This window comes from Mirounga leonina, unplaced genomic scaffold, assembly GCF_011800145.1.
Source record: "Mirounga leonina isolate KUSES-001 unplaced genomic scaffold, KU_Mleo_1.0 Mir_53, whole genome shotgun sequence".
Lineage (NCBI taxonomy): Eukaryota > Metazoa > Chordata > Mammalia > Carnivora > Phocidae > Mirounga > Mirounga leonina.
Genome location: NW_023270807.1, coordinates 34,018,769 through 34,037,775, shown reverse-complemented (window position 1 = coordinate 34,037,775; position 19,007 = coordinate 34,018,769). Strand labels below are relative to the sequence as shown.

At 42.4% G+C, this 19,007-nt stretch overlaps 2 protein-coding genes across 2 annotated transcripts; one reads left to right on the top strand and one right to left on the bottom strand.

Moving 5' to 3' along the window:
• Nucleotides 1-2,707: 2,707 nt before the first annotated feature.
• Nucleotides 2,708-8,826, bottom strand: LOC118001009 (RNA transcription, translation and transport factor protein-like). Its single transcript, XM_034990944.1, is given in 3 exon segments — nt 2,708-3,560; nt 3,563-3,644; nt 8,743-8,826. Coding segments are annotated over 3 exon segments (846 nt in total). The 3' UTR covers nt 2,708-2,880.
• Nucleotides 8,827-12,134: 3,308 nt separating this feature from the next.
• EEF1A1 (eukaryotic translation elongation factor 1 alpha 1) lies at nt 12,135-15,807 on the top strand. The gene is made up of 8 exons (XM_034991636.1): nt 12,135-12,315; nt 13,328-13,505; nt 13,782-13,961; nt 14,077-14,373; nt 14,475-14,625; nt 14,717-14,973; nt 15,060-15,294; nt 15,385-15,807. The coding sequence occupies exons 2-8, from the start codon at nt 13,362-13,364 to the stop codon at nt 15,507-15,509; spliced, it is 1,389 nt and encodes a 462-aa protein (XP_034847527.1). The 5' UTR covers nt 12,135-12,315; nt 13,328-13,361; the 3' UTR covers nt 15,510-15,807.
• Nucleotides 15,808-19,007: the final 3,200 nt, after the last annotated feature.

Below are 19,007 nucleotides of genomic sequence, written 5' to 3'. Positions count from 1 at the left end.
TAACTTAATTTGGAGGCACCTGAGTGGCTCAGTCAGTTAAGCATCTGCCTTCAGCTCAGGTCATGATCCCAGGGTCCTGGGATCGAGTCCCATTGGGTTCCCTGCTCAGCGGGGAGCCTGCTTCTCCCTCTCCTTCTGCTGCTCCCCCTGCTTGTGCTCTCTCTCTGTCAAATAAATAAATACAATCTTAAAAAAAAAAAAGAAAAAGAAAAAGAAAATGTTTACATTAAACATTGATGAGTTTGGGGCGCCTGGGTATCTCATTCAGTTAAGCATCTGCCTTCGGCTCAGGTCATGATCCCAGCATCCTGGAATCGAGCCCCGCATCGGGCTCCCTGCTCAGTGAGGAGCCTGCTTCTCCCTCTCTCTCTGCCTGCCTCTCTGCCTACTTGTGCTCTCTATCTCTCTGTAAAATAAATAAAATCTTTTTAAAAAAAGAATTTTACTTTATCTGGGGCATCTGGGTGGCTCAGTCGTTAAGCGTCTGCCTTCGGCTCAGGTCATGATCCCAGGGTCCTGGGATCGAGTCCCTCATCGGACTCCCTGCTCAGCAGGAAGCCTGCTTCTCCCTCTCCCACTCCCCCTGCTTGTGTTCCCTCTCTCGCTGTGTCTCTCTGTCAAATAAATAAATAAAACCTTTAAAAAAAAAAGAATTTTACTTTATCTAATGGCTTTTTAGTACTATCTCTTTGCATTATGTTTTTCGTGTTTGCTCTAGGGGTTACAATAGACATAGTTAACTTTTCACAATCCACACAGAGTTACTATCAGTATACAGTGTAGAAGCTTTGCAACACCATAGGCCCATTCACCCCCAAACCTGTCTTTTAAGCTATAATTGCTACATGCGCTCAGTCTACATATGTTATGAACCCTGTAAGACAACATTAACATTTTTGCTTTAAGTAGTTCTATGTATTTTAAAGAAATTAGGAGGAAAGGCAGTCTTTTATATTAACCTATATTAGCCATTTTATATTAAATGATATTTATCATTTCCATTTTATTTCTTTCTGAAGATTCGAGTTTCCATTTGGTATTATTTCTCTTCAGCCTGAAGAATATCCCATAGCATTTCTCATAGTGCAAATCTGCTGGCAACAAATTCTCTTAGTTTTTATATATATTAGGAGATATATATATACACACACACATATATATATATACCCAAAAACTTATCTATATTGTTTTCATTCTTTTTTGTTTGTTGTTTTTTTCTCTATTTTTCTTTTTTTTTAAAGATTTTATTTATTTGACAGAGAGAGACACAGCAAGAGAGGGAACACAAGCAGGGAGAGTGGGAGGGGGAGAAGCAGGCTTCCCAGCTGAGCAGGGAACCCGATGTGGGGCTCGATCCCAGGACCCTGGGATCATGTCCTGAGCCGAAGGCAGACGCTTAATGAGTGAGCCACCCAGGCGCCCCTTTCTCTATTTTTCTAATTTGTCATTTGATTAATTGCATATAAAGTATACAATTTGATAAGTTTTCACATATGTATACACCCATGAAACCATCATCACAATCAAGAAAACAAATATATTCATCATCCCCAAAAGTTTCCTTGCACCTCTTTGTAATACCTCTTCTCTATCCTCCTTTGTCCCCCTCCCCATCCCCTAGCAACCATTAATATGCTTTCTGTTACTACGGATTAATTTGCATGTTCTAAAATTTTATGTCAATGAAGAATGATTCAGCATGTATTCTTTTTCGTATTACTTCTTCAATCAGCATAATCATTTTGAATGTCACTCATGGTGTTACATGTATCAATAGTTCATTCTTCTTTACTGCTGAGTAGTTTTCTATTGTATGGATATACCATGTTTGTTTATCAAAATTGTTGATGGACATTTGGCTTGTTTTCAGTTTTTGGTGATTACAAATAAAACTGCTATGAGTATTTGGCCCCACGTCTGTGTATGGACATGTGCTTTCATTTCTCTTGAGTAAATACCTAATAGTGGAAAGGATGGTCATATGAAAAATGCATGTTTAACTTTTTAAGCATTAAAAATAGTTGCCAAATTGTTTTTCTAAGAGAACATACCATTTCACAGGCTCATCAGCTGTGTGAGAGTCCCAAATGTCTGCCAAAAGTTGGTATTTTCAGTCTTTTAAATTTTAGCCATTTTGGTGGGTATGTAGGGAATTTCATTATGATTTTATCACCTTCATTCATAAAGGATATTTTCACTAGATATAGAATTCTGGGTTGACAGGTTTGATTATTTTTTTCTTTCAGAACTTTAAGATGATGTTCCTCTACCTCCTCGCCTCCATCCTTCTGATGAGGTGTCCACAATCATTTCAGTTTTTGCTCCCTTATATGTGTTCCCCTATCTTTCTCTGAGCACTTTCAGTTTGTTCGTTTGTTTGCTTTTTTTAAACAAGATTTATTTATTTATTTATTTATTTATTTATTTATTTATTTATTTATGGGGGGGTTGGGGGAAGGGGCAGATGGAGAGACAGAATCTCTAGCAGACAACCCGCTGAGTGCAGAGCTCAACATGGGTCTCAATCTCACGACCCTGAGATCATGACCTGAGCCAGAATTAAGAGTCGGACGCTTAACCAACTGAGCCACCCAGGCACCCCTAAAAAAATGTTTTTAAAGCAACAACACCAACAACAAAAAGCAGATGGTACTAAAAAAACAGAGATAACATAGCAATAATTTAAAAGATACTATACTAATTTTTTTCCACTTTCCTGAACTTTATTAAAGAAAAAGCAATGATGGTAAATCTCAAGAACATGGTCAATTTTCTAGGATTCTTCCCTTGAAAATGTGACATTTGATTTCCAAACACATGCCAGAGTGTACATGGTTCCCAATTGTACTAAGTAGGTAAGAATCTGAAATCCTAAAATGTTCATCTTCCAACTCTCCCCAGTCTGTGGTCTGTCTTTGGATCAGCAATAATTGCCTGAACAGCTACTATGGCTTCATTAATTTTTGTCTGTAGCTCTCTGAGCTCTTCTATATGCAGCAATCTCAGAATTTGAGCAGCTTCATTAAGAACTGCATCTCCTGTGTCAAAACCAAGAATATGTTTGTCTAAAGCAACAGGCAAGCCCTCTTTCGTTTGATTTGTTTTAGCACCTGCATCCTGGGTCAGGCGCTCCTGGACCAAAATGCGAATTGCCTTAAGCATTACCAGGTAATCATCATGACGCTGAATCTGAAGAAGGGTAGCCAAAGCCATTACACCAGCCTTAAAATCAGGATTATTTACATCCAAGTTGATCAATGGCTCTGCATTTTTAGCTGCACTGTCAGCATTTTTTGTATTATCAGGTACCAAGTCCTTGTATTTATCAGCATTATCTCCATATTCAAGTCTAACAGCTAAACCAAGAAGCCAGTCAATTGCTTCTTGTTGCTCTTGAACCTTGAAAGGACAGTTAACATCTTTGAGATACTTTTCAAAGAACTTGGGCCAGTCACTGCTGTGGATGTTTCTTAAATTACCTCTGTCTTCAATCTTGTAGTGTCTGATTTTCTGGTCTTCAAGCCAAACAATACAGTTTCTAAATTCTGTTTCATCTTTGCGTTGAAGCCAGCCGGGTTGTGGTAGTCGAGGGCTGTCAGCTTGCGTCGGAATATGGTCCCCGTGTCTCGCTCTGGTCCCCCGGGCTTCGGCCAGGAGAGGACAGGCCTATACTAATTTTTTTTAAAGGATGCAGGACATTTAATCTTAGAAAACTACAAAGATGGGGCGCCTGGGTGGCTCAGTCGTTAAGCGTCTGCCTTCGGCTCAGGTCATGGTCCCAGGGTCCTGGGATCGCGCCCCCCATCGGGCTCCCTGCTCCGCGGGGAGCCTGCTTCTCCCTCTCCCACTCCCCCTGCTTGTGTTCCCTCTCTCGCTGTGTCTCTCTCTGTCAAATAAATAAATAAATAATCTTAAAAAAAAAAAAGTACAAAGATATGACAGGGCTTTAGAATTAGGGGTGATGATTTATGCTGCCTTTAATTTTAAGAAATCCTAGTTAAAGAAAAACTGTTTAACATTTCTAACTTCACAGTTATTCAAAACATGGCATCTTTAAGATTCCAGAAAAGGGCCTATGAGAAAAATTAATAAGCAAACCTAAAATGCAGGGACGTTAAACACAGAGCTGAAAACAAGGTAATTGTGGCATTTTCTTGGAAAAGAAACTTCAGTCTATGACAAGATTCCAGTTAACGAGGACTCTCAAATAAGAAAAAATAAAATAACATCACGTTCTGCATGGAGCACTGGGTGTTATACACAAACAATGAATCATGGAACACTACATCAAAAACTAATGATGTAATGTATGGTGATTAACATAACATAATAAAAAAATTTAAAAAAAGAAAAGAAAAAATAAAATAACAAGCAACAATTCAGATTTATTGAATGCTTACCAAGTGCTGAGGCACTGGGTTAAGTACTTTACATTGATTGACTTATTTAATCTTCACCACAATCCTCTGGGGCAGATATTATTTATTATTGTCCACACTTTATAGATAGGAAATCTGAAGCTTAAAGAGGTTAGATCACTTGCCAAATATCCCTATGCTAGCAGTGGGAGAGCCAACAGGGATTTGAGTGAAAGCTTTCTGACTTCAGAACTGCCTCCCTCCGAAAGTGCTATACATTATAGACAATGGGTAAAAACAAAAAAAAGGAAAAAAAACAAACAACTCCCTGACAATTACTGTTCTAACTTGGTGAAAAAAAAACATTTTCTTATCTAATTTTCATAGCAGTGGTAGGTATTATCATCTTCCTTTTTTAAATCTTTTTTAAAGATTTTATTTATTTATTTGAGAGAGAGAATGAGAGAATGATAGAGAGAGAGAGGGAGCATGAGAGGGGGGAGGGTCAGAGGGAGAAGGAGACTCCCTGCTGAGCAGGGAGCTTGATGTGGGACTTGATCCTGGGACTCCAGGATCATGACCTAAACCGAAGGTGGTCACTTAGCCAACTGAGCCACCCAGGTGCCCTATCATCTTCTTTTTTATAAATGAGAGAGCTGAAGCTTAAAGAAACCAAATACCTTGCCCAGAGCCACACATTCAGTAAGGGATAGATGCCAGACTGGGACCCACATCTGTCTCTGAAGCCCCAATATTCTACACAGGTTCCTCAGGGGCCTCAGTGAATACCAAACAGTTTTATCTCCATCTCTGCTCCTATCTGCGGAGGAGCAAACCCTTCCTCCCACCTTCTCTTCTAAGGCAGTCACCCAAAACACACCCTCCCCACCCCATGGCTTCCTTCACCGGCTGATTACCACAGCTCCTAACCAACCAAGGTGAAGCTTTCCCTGCCGCTGTCCTCTTCCCCTCCCCCAGTCTGAGTCCCTTGTGGGTGCTCGCTCGTGGAAAGCACCTTAGGTTTCCTGGTTCCAGCATTCACGCTCCCCTGGAGTCAACACTGTTAGTGTCCCCTCTCTCTTCCTGCCCAGGGCTCTGCCGCACACACTATCCAACAGTGATTGTTTTCTTATCTCCTCAGTGTCTAGCTAAGTGCCTGGCACACAGTTCATGCTCCGTGAATGCGCGATGGATGGATGAATAAAAACTGACCTCTGAAGTCCTCTACAATTACCAACATATAATGAATGCCATAATTCAAAAGTCCCTGCCACTTACAGAACACACACAGTGTGTGTCATATGTATTGGTGAATCTATATAGTTCTTTTTTTTTTTTTAAGATTTTATTTATTTATTTGACAGAGAGAGACATAGTGAGAAAGAGAGCACAAGCAGGGGGAGTGGGAGAGGGAGAAGCAGGCCTCCCCACGGAGCAGGGAGCCCAATGCAGGGCTCGATCCCAGGACTCTGGGATCATGACCTGAGCCGAAGGCAGACGCTTAACGACTGAGCCACCCAGGTGCCCCAAGAGTTAATGATTATTTACTAATTATAATGAGCATTTACATTTGTAAAAATAGTCTGCATCTTCAGATACATTATCTCATTTAATCCTTATGATCAGTTCTTTTTTTAAATATTTATTTGAGAGAGAGAGAGAGAGAGAGAGAGCACAAGCAGGAGTGGGGGAGGGGCAGAGGGAGCAGGAGAAGCAGACTCCCTACTGAGCAGGAAGCCCAGGACCCTGGGATCATGACCTGAGCCAAAGGTAACCGCTTAACCGCTGAGCCATCCAGGTGCCCCTCTTATGAACAGTTCTGTGAAATAGGTATTAGATATTGTATGATAGCATAATGAGCTCGAAGGTGATATATTCAAGGACATACAACTACTAAATAAAATTGCTAGGAATAGACTCCAGTTCTTTAGTCCAGTGTTCTTTTCACTATGTTACCTATGAAGACATAGACATACTGAAAGTGAATATTGCCTATAAAATGCAGATTCACAAAAAATAGTGAGGGAAGATTATCCTTTCTTTCTTTCTTTTTTAAAGATTTTATTTATTTATTTGACAGAGAGAGAGACAGCTAGAGAGGGAACACAAGCAGGGGGAGCAGGAGAGGGAGAAGCAGGCCTCTTGCCAAGCAGGGAGCCCGATGCGGGGCTTGATCCCAGGACCCTGGAATCACGACCTGAGCCGAAGGCAGGCGCCCAACAACTGAGCCACCCAGGCGCCCCTATCCTTTCTTTCATACTGAGAGAGCATTTATTCTGGTGGGCACTGGTCTTAGAATCATGAGAGCAGTCGTATAAATATCTTTAGTTAATTTTCCTGGCATAGTCTTCAGACTTTCTTTAAACTGATTATATAAAAAAAAAAAGAGTAACATTTCACTGTATAACATCTGTACAATGTTTCACCATGTACATGTATCAGCTATTGCAAAATTTTTACAAATAAAAAGATTCTAGTAAGTTTATATTCTTTACTGAGTCAAGTGAGTGTCATAACGCATACCAACTGAGGGCAGGTGTTCTCCAAAAAGCTTTTAGAAACACCATCTTTACTAGATAATTGAATGCCCCCATATATTTTCATGTCTTTGCATATTAGAATTGTGAGGTGCATATTAAATGTAAATAACGAACAGACTCATGTTACAAATGCACTGAGAAACCAAGAACTGCTGGCTACCACAAATCTGTAAGCAGCAGATCAAGGACTGAATCCCTGATTTTCTGACTCCAAAGCCACTGCTATTTTCCTTTTCTAGGCTGCCTAGACCTACCTGCTTGTGAAAGTTACAACTAGCTCTCTGGTCAGATTACTGGGTTTCCAAGGTTGCTTTGCTGGGCCCTAAAGTACTCATAAGATCTGCAAGATGTATTAAGTGAAAGAAGCAATGTGATATATTTTATCATTTTGTGCCAAAAAGTGAAACTTTTTTTCAAGATTTTTAAAATTTTGTTTTAATTCCAGTGTAGTTTACATAGTACAATATAGTGATCTAACCGTTCCATACATCACCTGGTGCTCATCAAGATAAGTATACTTTTAATCCCCTTTCTCTATTTCTCCCACCCCCCCACCCACCTCGCCTCTGGTGACCATCTGTTCTCTATAGTTAAGAGTCTGTTTTTAGGGGCGCCTGGGTGGCTCAGTCGTTAAGCGTCTGCCTTCGGCTCCGGTCATGATCCCGGGGTCCTGGGATCGAGCCCCGCATCGGGCTCCCTGCTCCGCAGGAAGCCTGCTTCTCCCTCTCCTGCTCCCCCTGCTTGTGTTCCCTCTCTCACTGTGTCTTTCTCTGCCAAAGAAATAAATAAAATCTTTAAAAAAAAAAAGAGTCTGCTTTTGGGTTTGTCTTTTTCTTCCTTTGTTCCCTTGTTTTGTTTTGTTTTGTTTTAGTTTAATATTTTTTATTATGTTATGTTAATCACCAGACATTACATCATTAGTTTTTGATGTAGTGTTTAAAAAGAATATATGTTTGCATTTGCTTATTATGCATACACTATCCGTTGCCTACAGGTTCCCCATCTGTAAAATGTTGGTGATGGGATTTCATTAAATATTGCAAATATTAGAACAGTGCCTGGCACATGGAAATACCATTTTACTTGGATTCTCAATCCAAATAATTTCTTGGCTTAATCATATTCTAAAATACCCCTTTAAAGATTATTTTTTACTGGCACTGGCAAGATGAAAACGCGGCAAGCCACAGCAAAACGTAATTACTTAAAGCTGCTTTAAATTAGGCCCAATAGCAGAGTGATTAGCCAATACTGAAAGATGTTTGGTGAACCACAATTATAGATATCAAAGAACGATTGCAGTTCACCCTTTTACTAAGTTAATAACTAAAATCCTTTTTTCCCCCCTTAAAAGGGGTCATGCAGATGTTTACTACAATGTATTTTAACAGTTTACTACTCTAAATGGTATGAACAACTTTAAGGAAAATCTTAAACAAAATATGACCTTAGATTACAACCCCAAAATACATTTACAAGTCTCAACGTTACTGTTACCATTTTAAGTTAGTAAAAGGCACACCGTATCTGCTGTAAAGACGTGGGGAGACAAACTGCATTAGGATTTTGTTCAAAACACAGGGGCTAGGGAACAGGGCTTTTTAAAAACAGAATATTTGCCTCAGTGGCCTCTAAAAAGAGGCCATGCCAAGGTGAGAAAACCGACCCCCACCCTGAGCCACGTGGGGTTTTCTGTCTCCTCCTGCGCGCTTTCTTCCGCAGTCAGAGGACCCAAGAAAGTGACCTCAAGGTGGGGGCGTGCCCGGGGGCGGGCCGGGGTGGCCTCGGTGCTGCGGAGACCCGAACCCGGGGGTCCCGGCCTGCCTATAGGTGTCCCAGCGCACCACTAGCGCGGGTCGCTCGGACCCAGGAGTGGGCGCCGGGGAGAGGCGGCCGAGCGTCCTCCTCGCCGCCTGGGACCGCGGCATACTGGCGGCGCCGCCCCGGTCCCCCTTGCTCTGAATCTGGGTGCGCCCGGAGCCGCGCGCGACTTCCCCGGGACTCGCGGTCTCGTTGCGCTCTGACCCCGACCAAGACCAGAGGGGGACCTCTGCCCTCTGAGAAAAGGCATGTGGCTAGTATCTAAATCTAATTCACAATATGGCTCGAGATACCCCCACCCCTCAAAAGTCTGGACCATTATCGAAACATGAATAAGAGCAACTAGTCGGTGGTGCCCAGGAGGTTACTTAGATATAAATCAGGGATATGTATAGTTTTGCTTTTCCTTAGGTTCTATTTTTAAAAAGGATTCTCTATAAGGTATTATACTTTATATGCTCATCTGCAATCACAGGACCTTGGAGAAAACTTGCTTGCAATCTGGGACGGCTTTGGAGTCCTACTTTAATTTTCCTTTCTCTTCTGGGCATAATAATGCAAGTCCGGCTGTCTTTATTTGCTCCTGGAACATTCTTGGACCATTTTGTTACTTTATTTGGAATACTGGGTTATTTTTTTTCACCATCCAAAAGAGCTGTAAGGAGGAAGTACTAGAAAAATTAAAAGGTGAGATTTGAATCAGAAGTTGTAGTTTTTATAAGTTCCTGCGGAAGTGTTTGTGTGCATCTATTAAAGAATTCCAGTGTCCAGCATAGTGTTGAATATACACACATATCTATAAAAATTACTGTTAGGGGCGCATTCAGCTCAGGTCGTGATCCCAGAGTTCTGGGATCCAGTCCCACATCAGGCTCCCAGCTCAGGGGCGAGTGTGCTTCTCCTTCCTTCTCCCTCTGCCCCTCTACCTGCTCCTTCTCTCTTTCTCTTGCTCACTCTCAAATAAATAAATAAAATCTTTTAAAAAAATAACTGTTAGAATATAGTAGGTCCCTATTTTCAAACAATAATTCAACTGAAAGTACACATATCTCCAATTATTACAATTTTAGGATTGTATAAAAGTACTTAAGTTTGCAACATCACATTTTAATGAATTGTGCAGATTTCACAGAGGTCACTTTTCTCACTTTTATTAAATGGAAATCATCTTTGATACTTTTCCCTCTTACCAACATCCACTTTCATTTTGACTTTTCTTTCTTAGATTAGATGTTAACTACAATTTTGGATTCCACGTAAAGCTTTCAAGTACTCAACTTTTAGTCTTCTTCAGTCTTTGCTTCCCTCCCTCATGTCACTTAACCATTTCTTTACGTTTTCAAAAATTTGCTATTCCTGTTAAAATATTTGTATGACCTAGTATTATCTCCAATAATGTTGAAACCTAAACCATTTGAGGCTTGCTCAAGAAGGCCTGGGAAATAATAAATCTAGTGTGGCATCCTAATCTTAATCTGACATAATACAGTGTGCGGTTCATATTACTATGATGTACAAATATGACTGATTGTGGGAATCTAGTTTCAAAGAGAATAGTCATTAATGTTTCCAAGGAAGTAAACAAGAGCAGAGGTATTTGCATTGTTCTATTGGTAGTGACTGATTTTAATTGGTATCTTACATTTTTATTATATTACAAACATTGACTAGCATATCAAGATGATTTTATTCCATATGTGTATGACTGGGTAAGGGCACCAGGACAATGCAATGTGAAAAAAGAATTTATGAAAGGAAAGAAGCTAGAAATATAGACATAGAAAAGGCTTTTTTGCTGGAAAAAGATTAGTTATATGAATTTCTAAGGAAACTTAAATATAGCCTAGTTTCTTTCATGAAAACTCAAAAAGAGAAGGCTAGAAACCTGCTAATGAAGAAATTAAAAAAAACCTTAATTTTAGATGTTTATATCTACAAAGAGTGGTAAAACAAAAAGATATAGGAAGGTTATTCTGAAAGACTTATTTCATTTACAAAGAAAAAAAAAGGATTTGGGTTGTGAGAAGTAACTGAAAGCTAGGACTAGAACTGTATTCCACAATGAAATAGAAAGTGAGTAAGCACCATACAAGTTTGCCTTTAACTGCTTCCCAGTTGTTTTATATATTAGTTTTCCTCTTCCAATTTGATTGTGGGTTCCTCTCCAAAAGGAAGTATTTCTTTTGTACATGCCACAGAACTTCACTTAGCCCTGGACACATAGTAGGTTTCAAGCATTTGTTAATAGATCGGCTGGAGGAGTTGCAGTGATGTTCCACACATGGAAGAGACATACTGACAGAGTAACTAGCTCATTAAAAATAAAAGTTCTTTCTTGAAAGGAGTATTTTTCAGTCTGCCCTGATTGTCAACCAAAAAGGCCTTATCTGGTTTCACCCCCGATTTATGCTAAAATTTAGTTAAAATCAATGGGACGACAGAAAATGGGCCACTTTTTGGAAGCAGTGATTTCACAGCAAGTGTTGAGGATAGGTAATTGGGTGGATAAGCTTGCTGATGCTGTAGATCTTAGTTTCTGCATGAGATCATGTGGAAAGACTGAATTTGAAAAATTCTTTTTAGGTTTCTCATCCTAGCAATCAAATGAGTGTACACTGGAAGGAAAATGTACCACGAGAGTAGACACACACAGGGTCTTTTTATAGCGTAATAAAACTAGAGTTAAAAGGCAAACTGTGGGATTGAAATCTATTCTAAACTGAAAAACCAGACGTCTGGAGTACCATATGGGGTGAACGTGTGATACGGGCTTCGATAAAAGCAGCGGGCTTTGAATGGAACAAACCAAGAGGCCAGCCCAAGAGCACATTCGTCCTGGTCACGGCCACCAAGTTGAAGCCATTACGGATTGTAGCGCTGTGAAGGCCGGCCTTCGCGTCCTCCGACGCCCCTCCGCCCTGAGTGCGGGGGCCTTGTACGCCTCTCCAGCCCGGAGGGGATCTGAGGGCAGAGACCGGGGAGGAGCCAGCCCGGGGCGGACCTGCGACGAGCGAAGGAAGCGGCTCAAAAGGGGCTGTCCCAGACCTTCGGGAGGACTAGACTAAGAACTGGAGGTATATGGCCGAGGGAAAGCATACTCCAACCTCCACACCACCTTTGCAGTTAAACCAGGAATCGCACATGGAAGACTGTACTTCCCCGCTGGGCCGCCTCCTCGCCGCCCGCCCCCGCCCCTCCCAGCTGGAGCTGAGAGTAATTCATACAAAGGAGGACTCGCCTCTGCCTTGGGGAATCCCAGGGACCGTCGTTAAACTCTCGCTAACCTAGAACCGAGGGATCGCTGGTCCCCGCCTCCTCACTCCCTCGCTCTCGTCGTCATCGGGGTCGAGAGGAGCATGCGCGAAGCGATGTGTGCTCTTCAGTGGGCTGAGCGTACATCGCCCACGGTCCCCGAGAAGTAGGGGGAGGGGACGGCGATTGAACGGGTGCCTGATGGAGTTGGCGCGGGGTAAACTGGGAAAGTGGTGTCGTGTGCTGGCTCCGCCCTCTTCCCCGAGGGTGGGGGAGGACCGTATATAAGTGCCGCAGCCGCCCTGAACGTTCTTTTTCGCAACGGGTTTGCCGCCAGAACACAGGTGAGTGCCGGGTGTGGCTTCCGCGGGCCTGGCCTCTTTGAGACGGCTGCGGCCCTCGCGTGCCTTTACAACCGCCGCGCCACCGAGCCACTTTACGATGTTCTTGACCCCGAATTTCGGGTTGTGAGTAGGTGGGAAGGTTCGAGGCCTTGCGCTTTTTTTAGGATCCCCTTCGCCTCGTGGTTGGTTTGCGGCCTGGCTTGGGTGCTGTGGCGGCCGCGTGCGAGTTCCGCCTCACCTTACTGCCTGCCCTGATAACAGTCGTTTAAGTCTCCAAACAACGGAACTACCCAAAAAAAAAAAAAAAAAAAAGCGCTATGGTTTCCTCCGTCGACATAGTTCAGCGAAGGTTGTTCAGGATTTCCACAGGGTGGGCTCTTCGGCGGTCGTCGGGTTCTTGGGATTGTGGGGCCGCTGCGAGGCGCGGAGGGCGGCGGCGAGGCCCACTCGTCCCGGCGCACATGTCCGACGAGCCGAGGGGGGCCCACGAGCCGTGGCCACCGAGTCGGACGCGGGGGAGTCCCGTGGACTGGGCCGGGCGGCTTTGGTGCCCAGCCTCGCGCCGCGAGATGCCATCCCATCCCGGGCGGCGAGGCCGGCCCCGCTCGGCACCAGTTGCGTGCGCGGAAAGATGGCCGCTCCCCGGCCCTGCTGCAGGGAGCTCAAAATGGAGGACGCGGCGGCCCGGGAGAGCGGGGCGGGTGAGTCACCCACACAAAGGAAAAGGGCCTTTCCCTCTCAGGCCGCTGCTTCCTGTGACCCCACGGTGTACCGGGCGCCGTCTTGGCACCTGCGTTTCTTCTCAACGCCTTGGAAGCAGGCCTTCCTCGGGGGAGGGGATTTCATGCGGTGGAGTTAACCCCACGCTTAGTGGGTGGAGACGAGAGTTGGGCCAGTTTGGCACTGGTTGTAATTCTCCTTGGAATTTGCCCTTTGCGAGTGCGGGTCGTGGCTTATTCTCAAGCCTCTGGGACAGTAGTTTAAAGGATTTTTTTTTTTTTCTTCACTTTAGGTGTCGTGAAAACCACCGCTCAACCTAAACCAAAATGGGAAAGGAAAAGACTCACATCAACATCGTCGTCATTGGACACGTAGATTCGGGCAAGTCTACCACTACTGGTCATCTGATCTACAAATGTGGTGGGATCGACAAAAGAACTATCGAAAAGTTTGAGAAGGAGGCTGCTGAGGTAGGTCCAATAAAATAATGAGAAAGGTAGTTCAGGTAAGTCAGCAAGTGTTAACATCCGCAAAACTAGTCACTAGTTTGTATCTGAACGTCCTACATAAGGCGGAATAGACTAGTGCTTGCTGTTATGTTATCTATGTAACTTTGGGACCTAAGTTAAAGCCACCTAACAGGTGTAAAGTGGAATTCAGCGTTTCTGCTTAAGTGGGAGTAAGGGATTTCAAGTTGAAGTTTGATCATGTTTCAGTTACCAAGTAACCATTTTTAATCCTTACAGATGGGAAAGGGCTCCTTCAAGTATGCCTGGGTCTTGGATAAACTGAAAGCTGAACGTGAACGTGGTATCACCATTGATATCTCCCTGTGGAAATTCGAGACCAGCAAGTATTATGTGACCATCATTGATGCCCCAGGACACAGAGACTTTATCAAAAACATGATTACAGGCACATCTCAGGTTTGTAGGATTAATAACTTGAAAATAACTGTAGGTTTGCATTCTGTGTCAGAAAAGAGGTGAGTTCATTCTTTTGAAGAACATTTAACAGGATAGGTCTTGTTGTCTTTTAAAGGCTGACTGTGCTGTCCTGATTGTTGCTGCTGGTGTCGGTGAATTTGAAGCCGGTATCTCCAAGAATGGGCAGACCCGTGAGCATGCCCTTCTGGCTTACACCCTGGGTGTAAAACAACTAATTGTTGGTGTTAACAAGATGGATTCCACTGAGCCACCCTACAGCCAGAAGAGATACGAGGAAATCGTTAAGGAAGTCAGCACCTACATTAAGAAAATTGGCTACAACCCCGACACAGTAGCATTTGTGCCAATTTCTGGTTGGAACGGTGACAACATGCTGGAGCCAAGTGCTAACGTAAGTGACTTCAAGACTTCTAGAGAAAGCGATGGAAGGGGGCAGATTTTGACACTAAATGACAACCGTTTGAGGAATGCTAATGGACAATCTTGTTTTAGATGCCTTGGTTCAAGGGATGGAAAGTCACCCGTAAAGATGGGAATGCCAGTGGAACCACACTGCTTGAAGCTCTGGATTGCATTCTGCCACCAACTCGTCCAACTGACAAGCCTTTGCGTCTGCCTCTCCAGGACGTCTACAAAATTGGTGGTAAGTTGAACATTACTATCAGAATGTAATTAGTAGGGGTTGCGGTACTTTCTTCACATAAGGTATTTGACACCACTTGTAAATATTTTAGGTATTGGTACTGTCCCTGTGGGCCGAGTCGAGACTGGTGTTCTTAAACCTGGCATGGTGGTCACCTTTGCTCCAGTCAATGTTACAACTGAAGTAAAGTCCGTTGAAATGCACCATGAAGCTTTGAGTGAGGCTCTTCCTGGGGACAATGTGGGCTTCAATGTGAAGAACGTATCTGTCAAAGATGTTCGTCGTGGCAATGTGGCTGGTGACAGCAAAAATGACCCACCAATGGAAGCAGCTGGCTTCACAGCTCAGGTAACACTTTAAAGTGGCAGTGTTCTCAACTTAACTGCCAGAATCTTGCCTTTAGAGATTTATTAAATGCAAATCTTTCCTCCAAGGTGATTATCCTGAACCATCCAGGCCAAATCAGTGCTGGATATGCCCCTGTGCTGGATTGTCACACAGCTCACATTGCTTGCAAGTTTGCTGAGCTGAAGGAGAAGATAGATCGTCGTTCTGGAAAAAAGCTGGAAGATGGTCCCAAGTTCTTGAAATCTGGTGATGCTGCCATTGTTGATATGGTTCCTGGCAAGCCTATGTGTGTTGAGAGCTTCTCTGACTATCCTCCTCTGGGTAAGGATGACTGAGCGTATTAGGAAATTACAAGCTGGAAAATACTGCTTGTGTGGAGAGTTTCTGATGGTCTAAAATTTATTTTAATAGGCCGTTTTGCTGTTCGTGACATGAGACAGACGGTTGCTGTGGGTGTCATCAAAGCAGTGGACAAGAAAGCAGCTGGAGCTGGCAAGGTCACCAAGTCTGCCCAGAAAGCTCAGAAGGCTAAATGAATATTATCCCCAATACCTGCCACCCCAGTCTTAATCAGTGGTGGAAGAACGGTCTCAGAACTGTTTGTGTCAATTGGCCATTTAAGTTTAATAGTAAAAGACTGGTTAATGATAACAATGCATCGTAAAACCTTCAGAAGGAAAGGAGAATGTTTTGTGGACCATTTGTTTTTTTGTGTGTGTGTGTGGCAGTTTTAAGTTATTAGTTTTTAAAATCAGTACTTTTTAATGGAAACAACTTGACCAAAAATCTGTCACAGAATTTTGAGACCCATTAAAACAAAAGTTTAATGAGAAACCTGTGTCTTCTTTTGGTCAACACTGTAACCTTGTATAGTACTATTCAGGTAAAAGTGTTGTGCAGACCCTGTGTCTAATGTTAAAATAACGCTGAAACTTAAGTTTGGGTTAACGTTTTTTTCCATGGGTGGAAACTTGAACATTTTTACCTTGTCTAAGGGAAAAAAGCTATGGGGAAAAGGGGTCTGTTGGTGCAACACAGAACAGATAAGCAAAGAGTAACACCACAAGATAGTTACAAAACAGGTTAAATTCTGTAATACCAAAGTCTGTTGCATATAAGACTTTTATTATATCCCATGGGGTAAACTTGATATATTGTCACACTTAAGTTTCCCAGTTACTGGAATGCTTTGTTACATAAATACGTAGTTTAAAGTACCCTAAAACAGGCATTCAATAATGTTTTACTTAATGGTAGAGTTAATTGTATCTAGGTTGTAGGAGAAGAAAGTCTACTGGAAGTTTACTGTCACTTAAGAACTAGAAATCCACTTCCCAATAGGAATTTTCATCTTTAAAGAGCAAGGTTGGGTGAAGAGTCATCATGCACTGGAGATTAACAACAAAGGTTTGAAGAGGTGCAATGGGAAATGAGAGGATCCATTTTGGAGTGGAGTGCAGGGTAAGCTTTGTTTTTAGTTTGGAAAGGTTTGGGAGGTCTTGCTAAGTGTCACTCCAAAAACTAACAATAGGGAATATTGAAAGATGACAGTTGAACAGGATGAAAAGCGAGCTCTTTAAAAATTAATTTTAGAACTTACAGAATTCCGTGTTTGGTAAATCAACAGTGTTTGGGCGTCTACCATCTAATTCTTGGCTTTGGATAGCTGGCAAATATAAAACACTGGTGCATTTGATAATCTTGACCGTTTAAACAATTCCCTGAGTAGGCTTTTGCTTACGAAAGAAGTTTACCAGGCAAAAAGTAACAGAATGTGTCCTATTTTATAAGGTGAACAGTGCTAAGGGAAATATCCATAGGTGAGAAAGGACTGCAGTTGAAAAAATTTTCTCATTAAGTCCTAAGGTAAAATGGTCATTAACGGTACTACCAGGGGCACTGATGAGGTCTGTAAAACTAATAAAAGATTTTGTCCACATCTTCCAAGATTTTTCACTTATTTGAACAAATGTGCTTACTGTTTAAGAGAAGATGGTCTAGGTAAGGTTCTTAAAAATCAATAAATGGTAGCTGGCATAAAGTGTTTTGAACTGTAATGTTAACTGTAAGGGATTTGTTCCACCTCCTAGAACTCAGAACTGCAGAAAATTGATCCCACTAAGGGGAAGGGTAGGAAGGAGAGTGGGATAGTGTCCAGAAAAGCTTCAGTTTGGCTAGTTGGGTTGCTTAACTCCATAGAACCCAATAACGGATGTGCCATTGTCTGGTTTGAGCACCACCTACTGGTGTTCACTACAAATAAGTTTGAAACCTGAACTTAATAATAGCATTTGTACTTCCGCTCTGAGTTTTTTTTTTTTGAGAGCGTGCACGAGAGGGGGTAGGGTCAGAGGGAGAAGCAGACTCCTACTGGGCAGGGAGCCTGATGTGGGGCTCGATCCTGGGGCTCCAGGGTGATGACCTGAGCCAAAGGCAGTTGCTTGACTGACCCACCCAGGGGCCCCTCCGCTGAGTTTTATATACTAACTGCATTTTGTGTTTGAATTGAGTAAAGTTAGTGTTTTTATAAGACCCAAATGCTTCAAACTAGTGTTTGACCTTTATGTTTTAAATTGGCAAGCTGTTAAATTATCCATGTTTGTAAGGAATCTCAGATGGGAGCTTGTTGAAATTTGTCCCAGGAATTCTGGTGTGATTACAGAATATGAAACAGGAAAGGCTTTCTGGTTTAGGAGTTAAAACAGATTGTCAGTAGGGCATATCTGATTTTTTTTTTTAATTATTCTGGTTATTCATCCAATGCCCAGAATAGGCAGTCAAAAATAAGTTTTCAGCCAGATCAGAACTCAATTGTATACCTCTAACACTTGGTCATTTTACCTCCCAGGAGCATTCCGCCCAGTAATGGCTATTGGCTGTACAAATGGTGCAGAGTCCTTGATTTTAAGTAGAGTTTAGTTACATGGGGTGTAAAAACTCTGATGCCTATTACAAAAACTTTTATGTGTATTTAAATTGATTTACCTTGTTAACCTTTTCTGCTGAGTTGAGCATGGAGCTCAACCCAAAACAAACTTTTTGTGGCCATAGTAGTCACAATACCTGAAATGGGCAACTCTAGAAAAAGGGTGACAACTAATTTCTTGTGTGTTAATGTGGCTTTACATATGCTTTAGATTGGTACTCAAATGTTTAGTTCATTTGTTACCACAAAATGCTGCAGAAATAGATTCAGTCAGTTGAAAGTTAAGATACTATTCTGGAGTTAACCTGCAGCCTCCAGGGAGTGAACAGTGAGATCTAGGTCCTGCAAGGGAGGAGTGCATGATGTTTTGGATGAGAGGAGTAAGACCTGTTTCCCCCTTTCTTTTGTTTACCTTCCTGAAGCTTTCTTTCCTGATCTGTTTTATCATAATGTCTTTTTTTACTACCAACCCATAGGTTCTTTTTCATTTAGGTGGTATCAAAGTCGCCTCCATTATTTGCAAGTCTCTGGGAATTTCCTTGATTTCTTGAAACTGCTACATGTTTCCTGAAAGGTAGTTGACCCCCTGATCCAATGGAAATCTTTGAGAGGGACCATATGATTTTTGTCCTTTTGTTTTCTAAACAGATAGGACCTAAATGTGATGTCCATCAGTCACTAGCAAAAAGTGAAATAAGGAAAATGGCATTGACTTTGGACTGCCCTTAAAGGGGCCCATGGGTATCTTAAGAGAGTTTAGAGCTCTGGTTTCTGTGGGAGAGACCTCATGATAACAAAGATAATGCTAAGTTAATGTTACAGTTACTTCCCAAGTAAGCAAAAAATATTAGGAAGCTTTTACTAAGCAATTTAAAGGTTTTTCCTTACTTTCTTAATTAAGGTATTTACATACAGTTAAAATTCACCCATTTACACAATTTTGTAGTTTTTTTTTAAGATTTTATTTGAGGGGCACCTGGGTGGCTCAGATCAGATGGTTAAGTGTCTGCCTTCAGCTCAGGTCATGATCCCAGGGTCCTGGGATGGAGCCCCACATTGGTTTCCCTACTCAGTGCGGAGTCTGCTTCTCCCAATACTGTTCTCCCTG

Excerpts from the sequence above, each read along its gene's own strand:
- EEF1A1 (XM_034991636.1), top strand. The coding sequence starts at position 13,362 with ATGGGAAAGGAAAAGACTCACATCAACATCGTCGTCATTGGACACGTA. Across the intron at positions 13,962-14,076 it reads TGATTACAGGCACATCTCAG|GCTGACTGTGCTGTCCTGAT; the intron begins GTTTGTAGGATT and ends TGTCTTTTAAAG. Across the intron at positions 14,974-15,059 it reads CAGCTGGCTTCACAGCTCAG|GTGATTATCCTGAACCATCC; the intron begins GTAACACTTTAA and ends CTTTCCTCCAAG.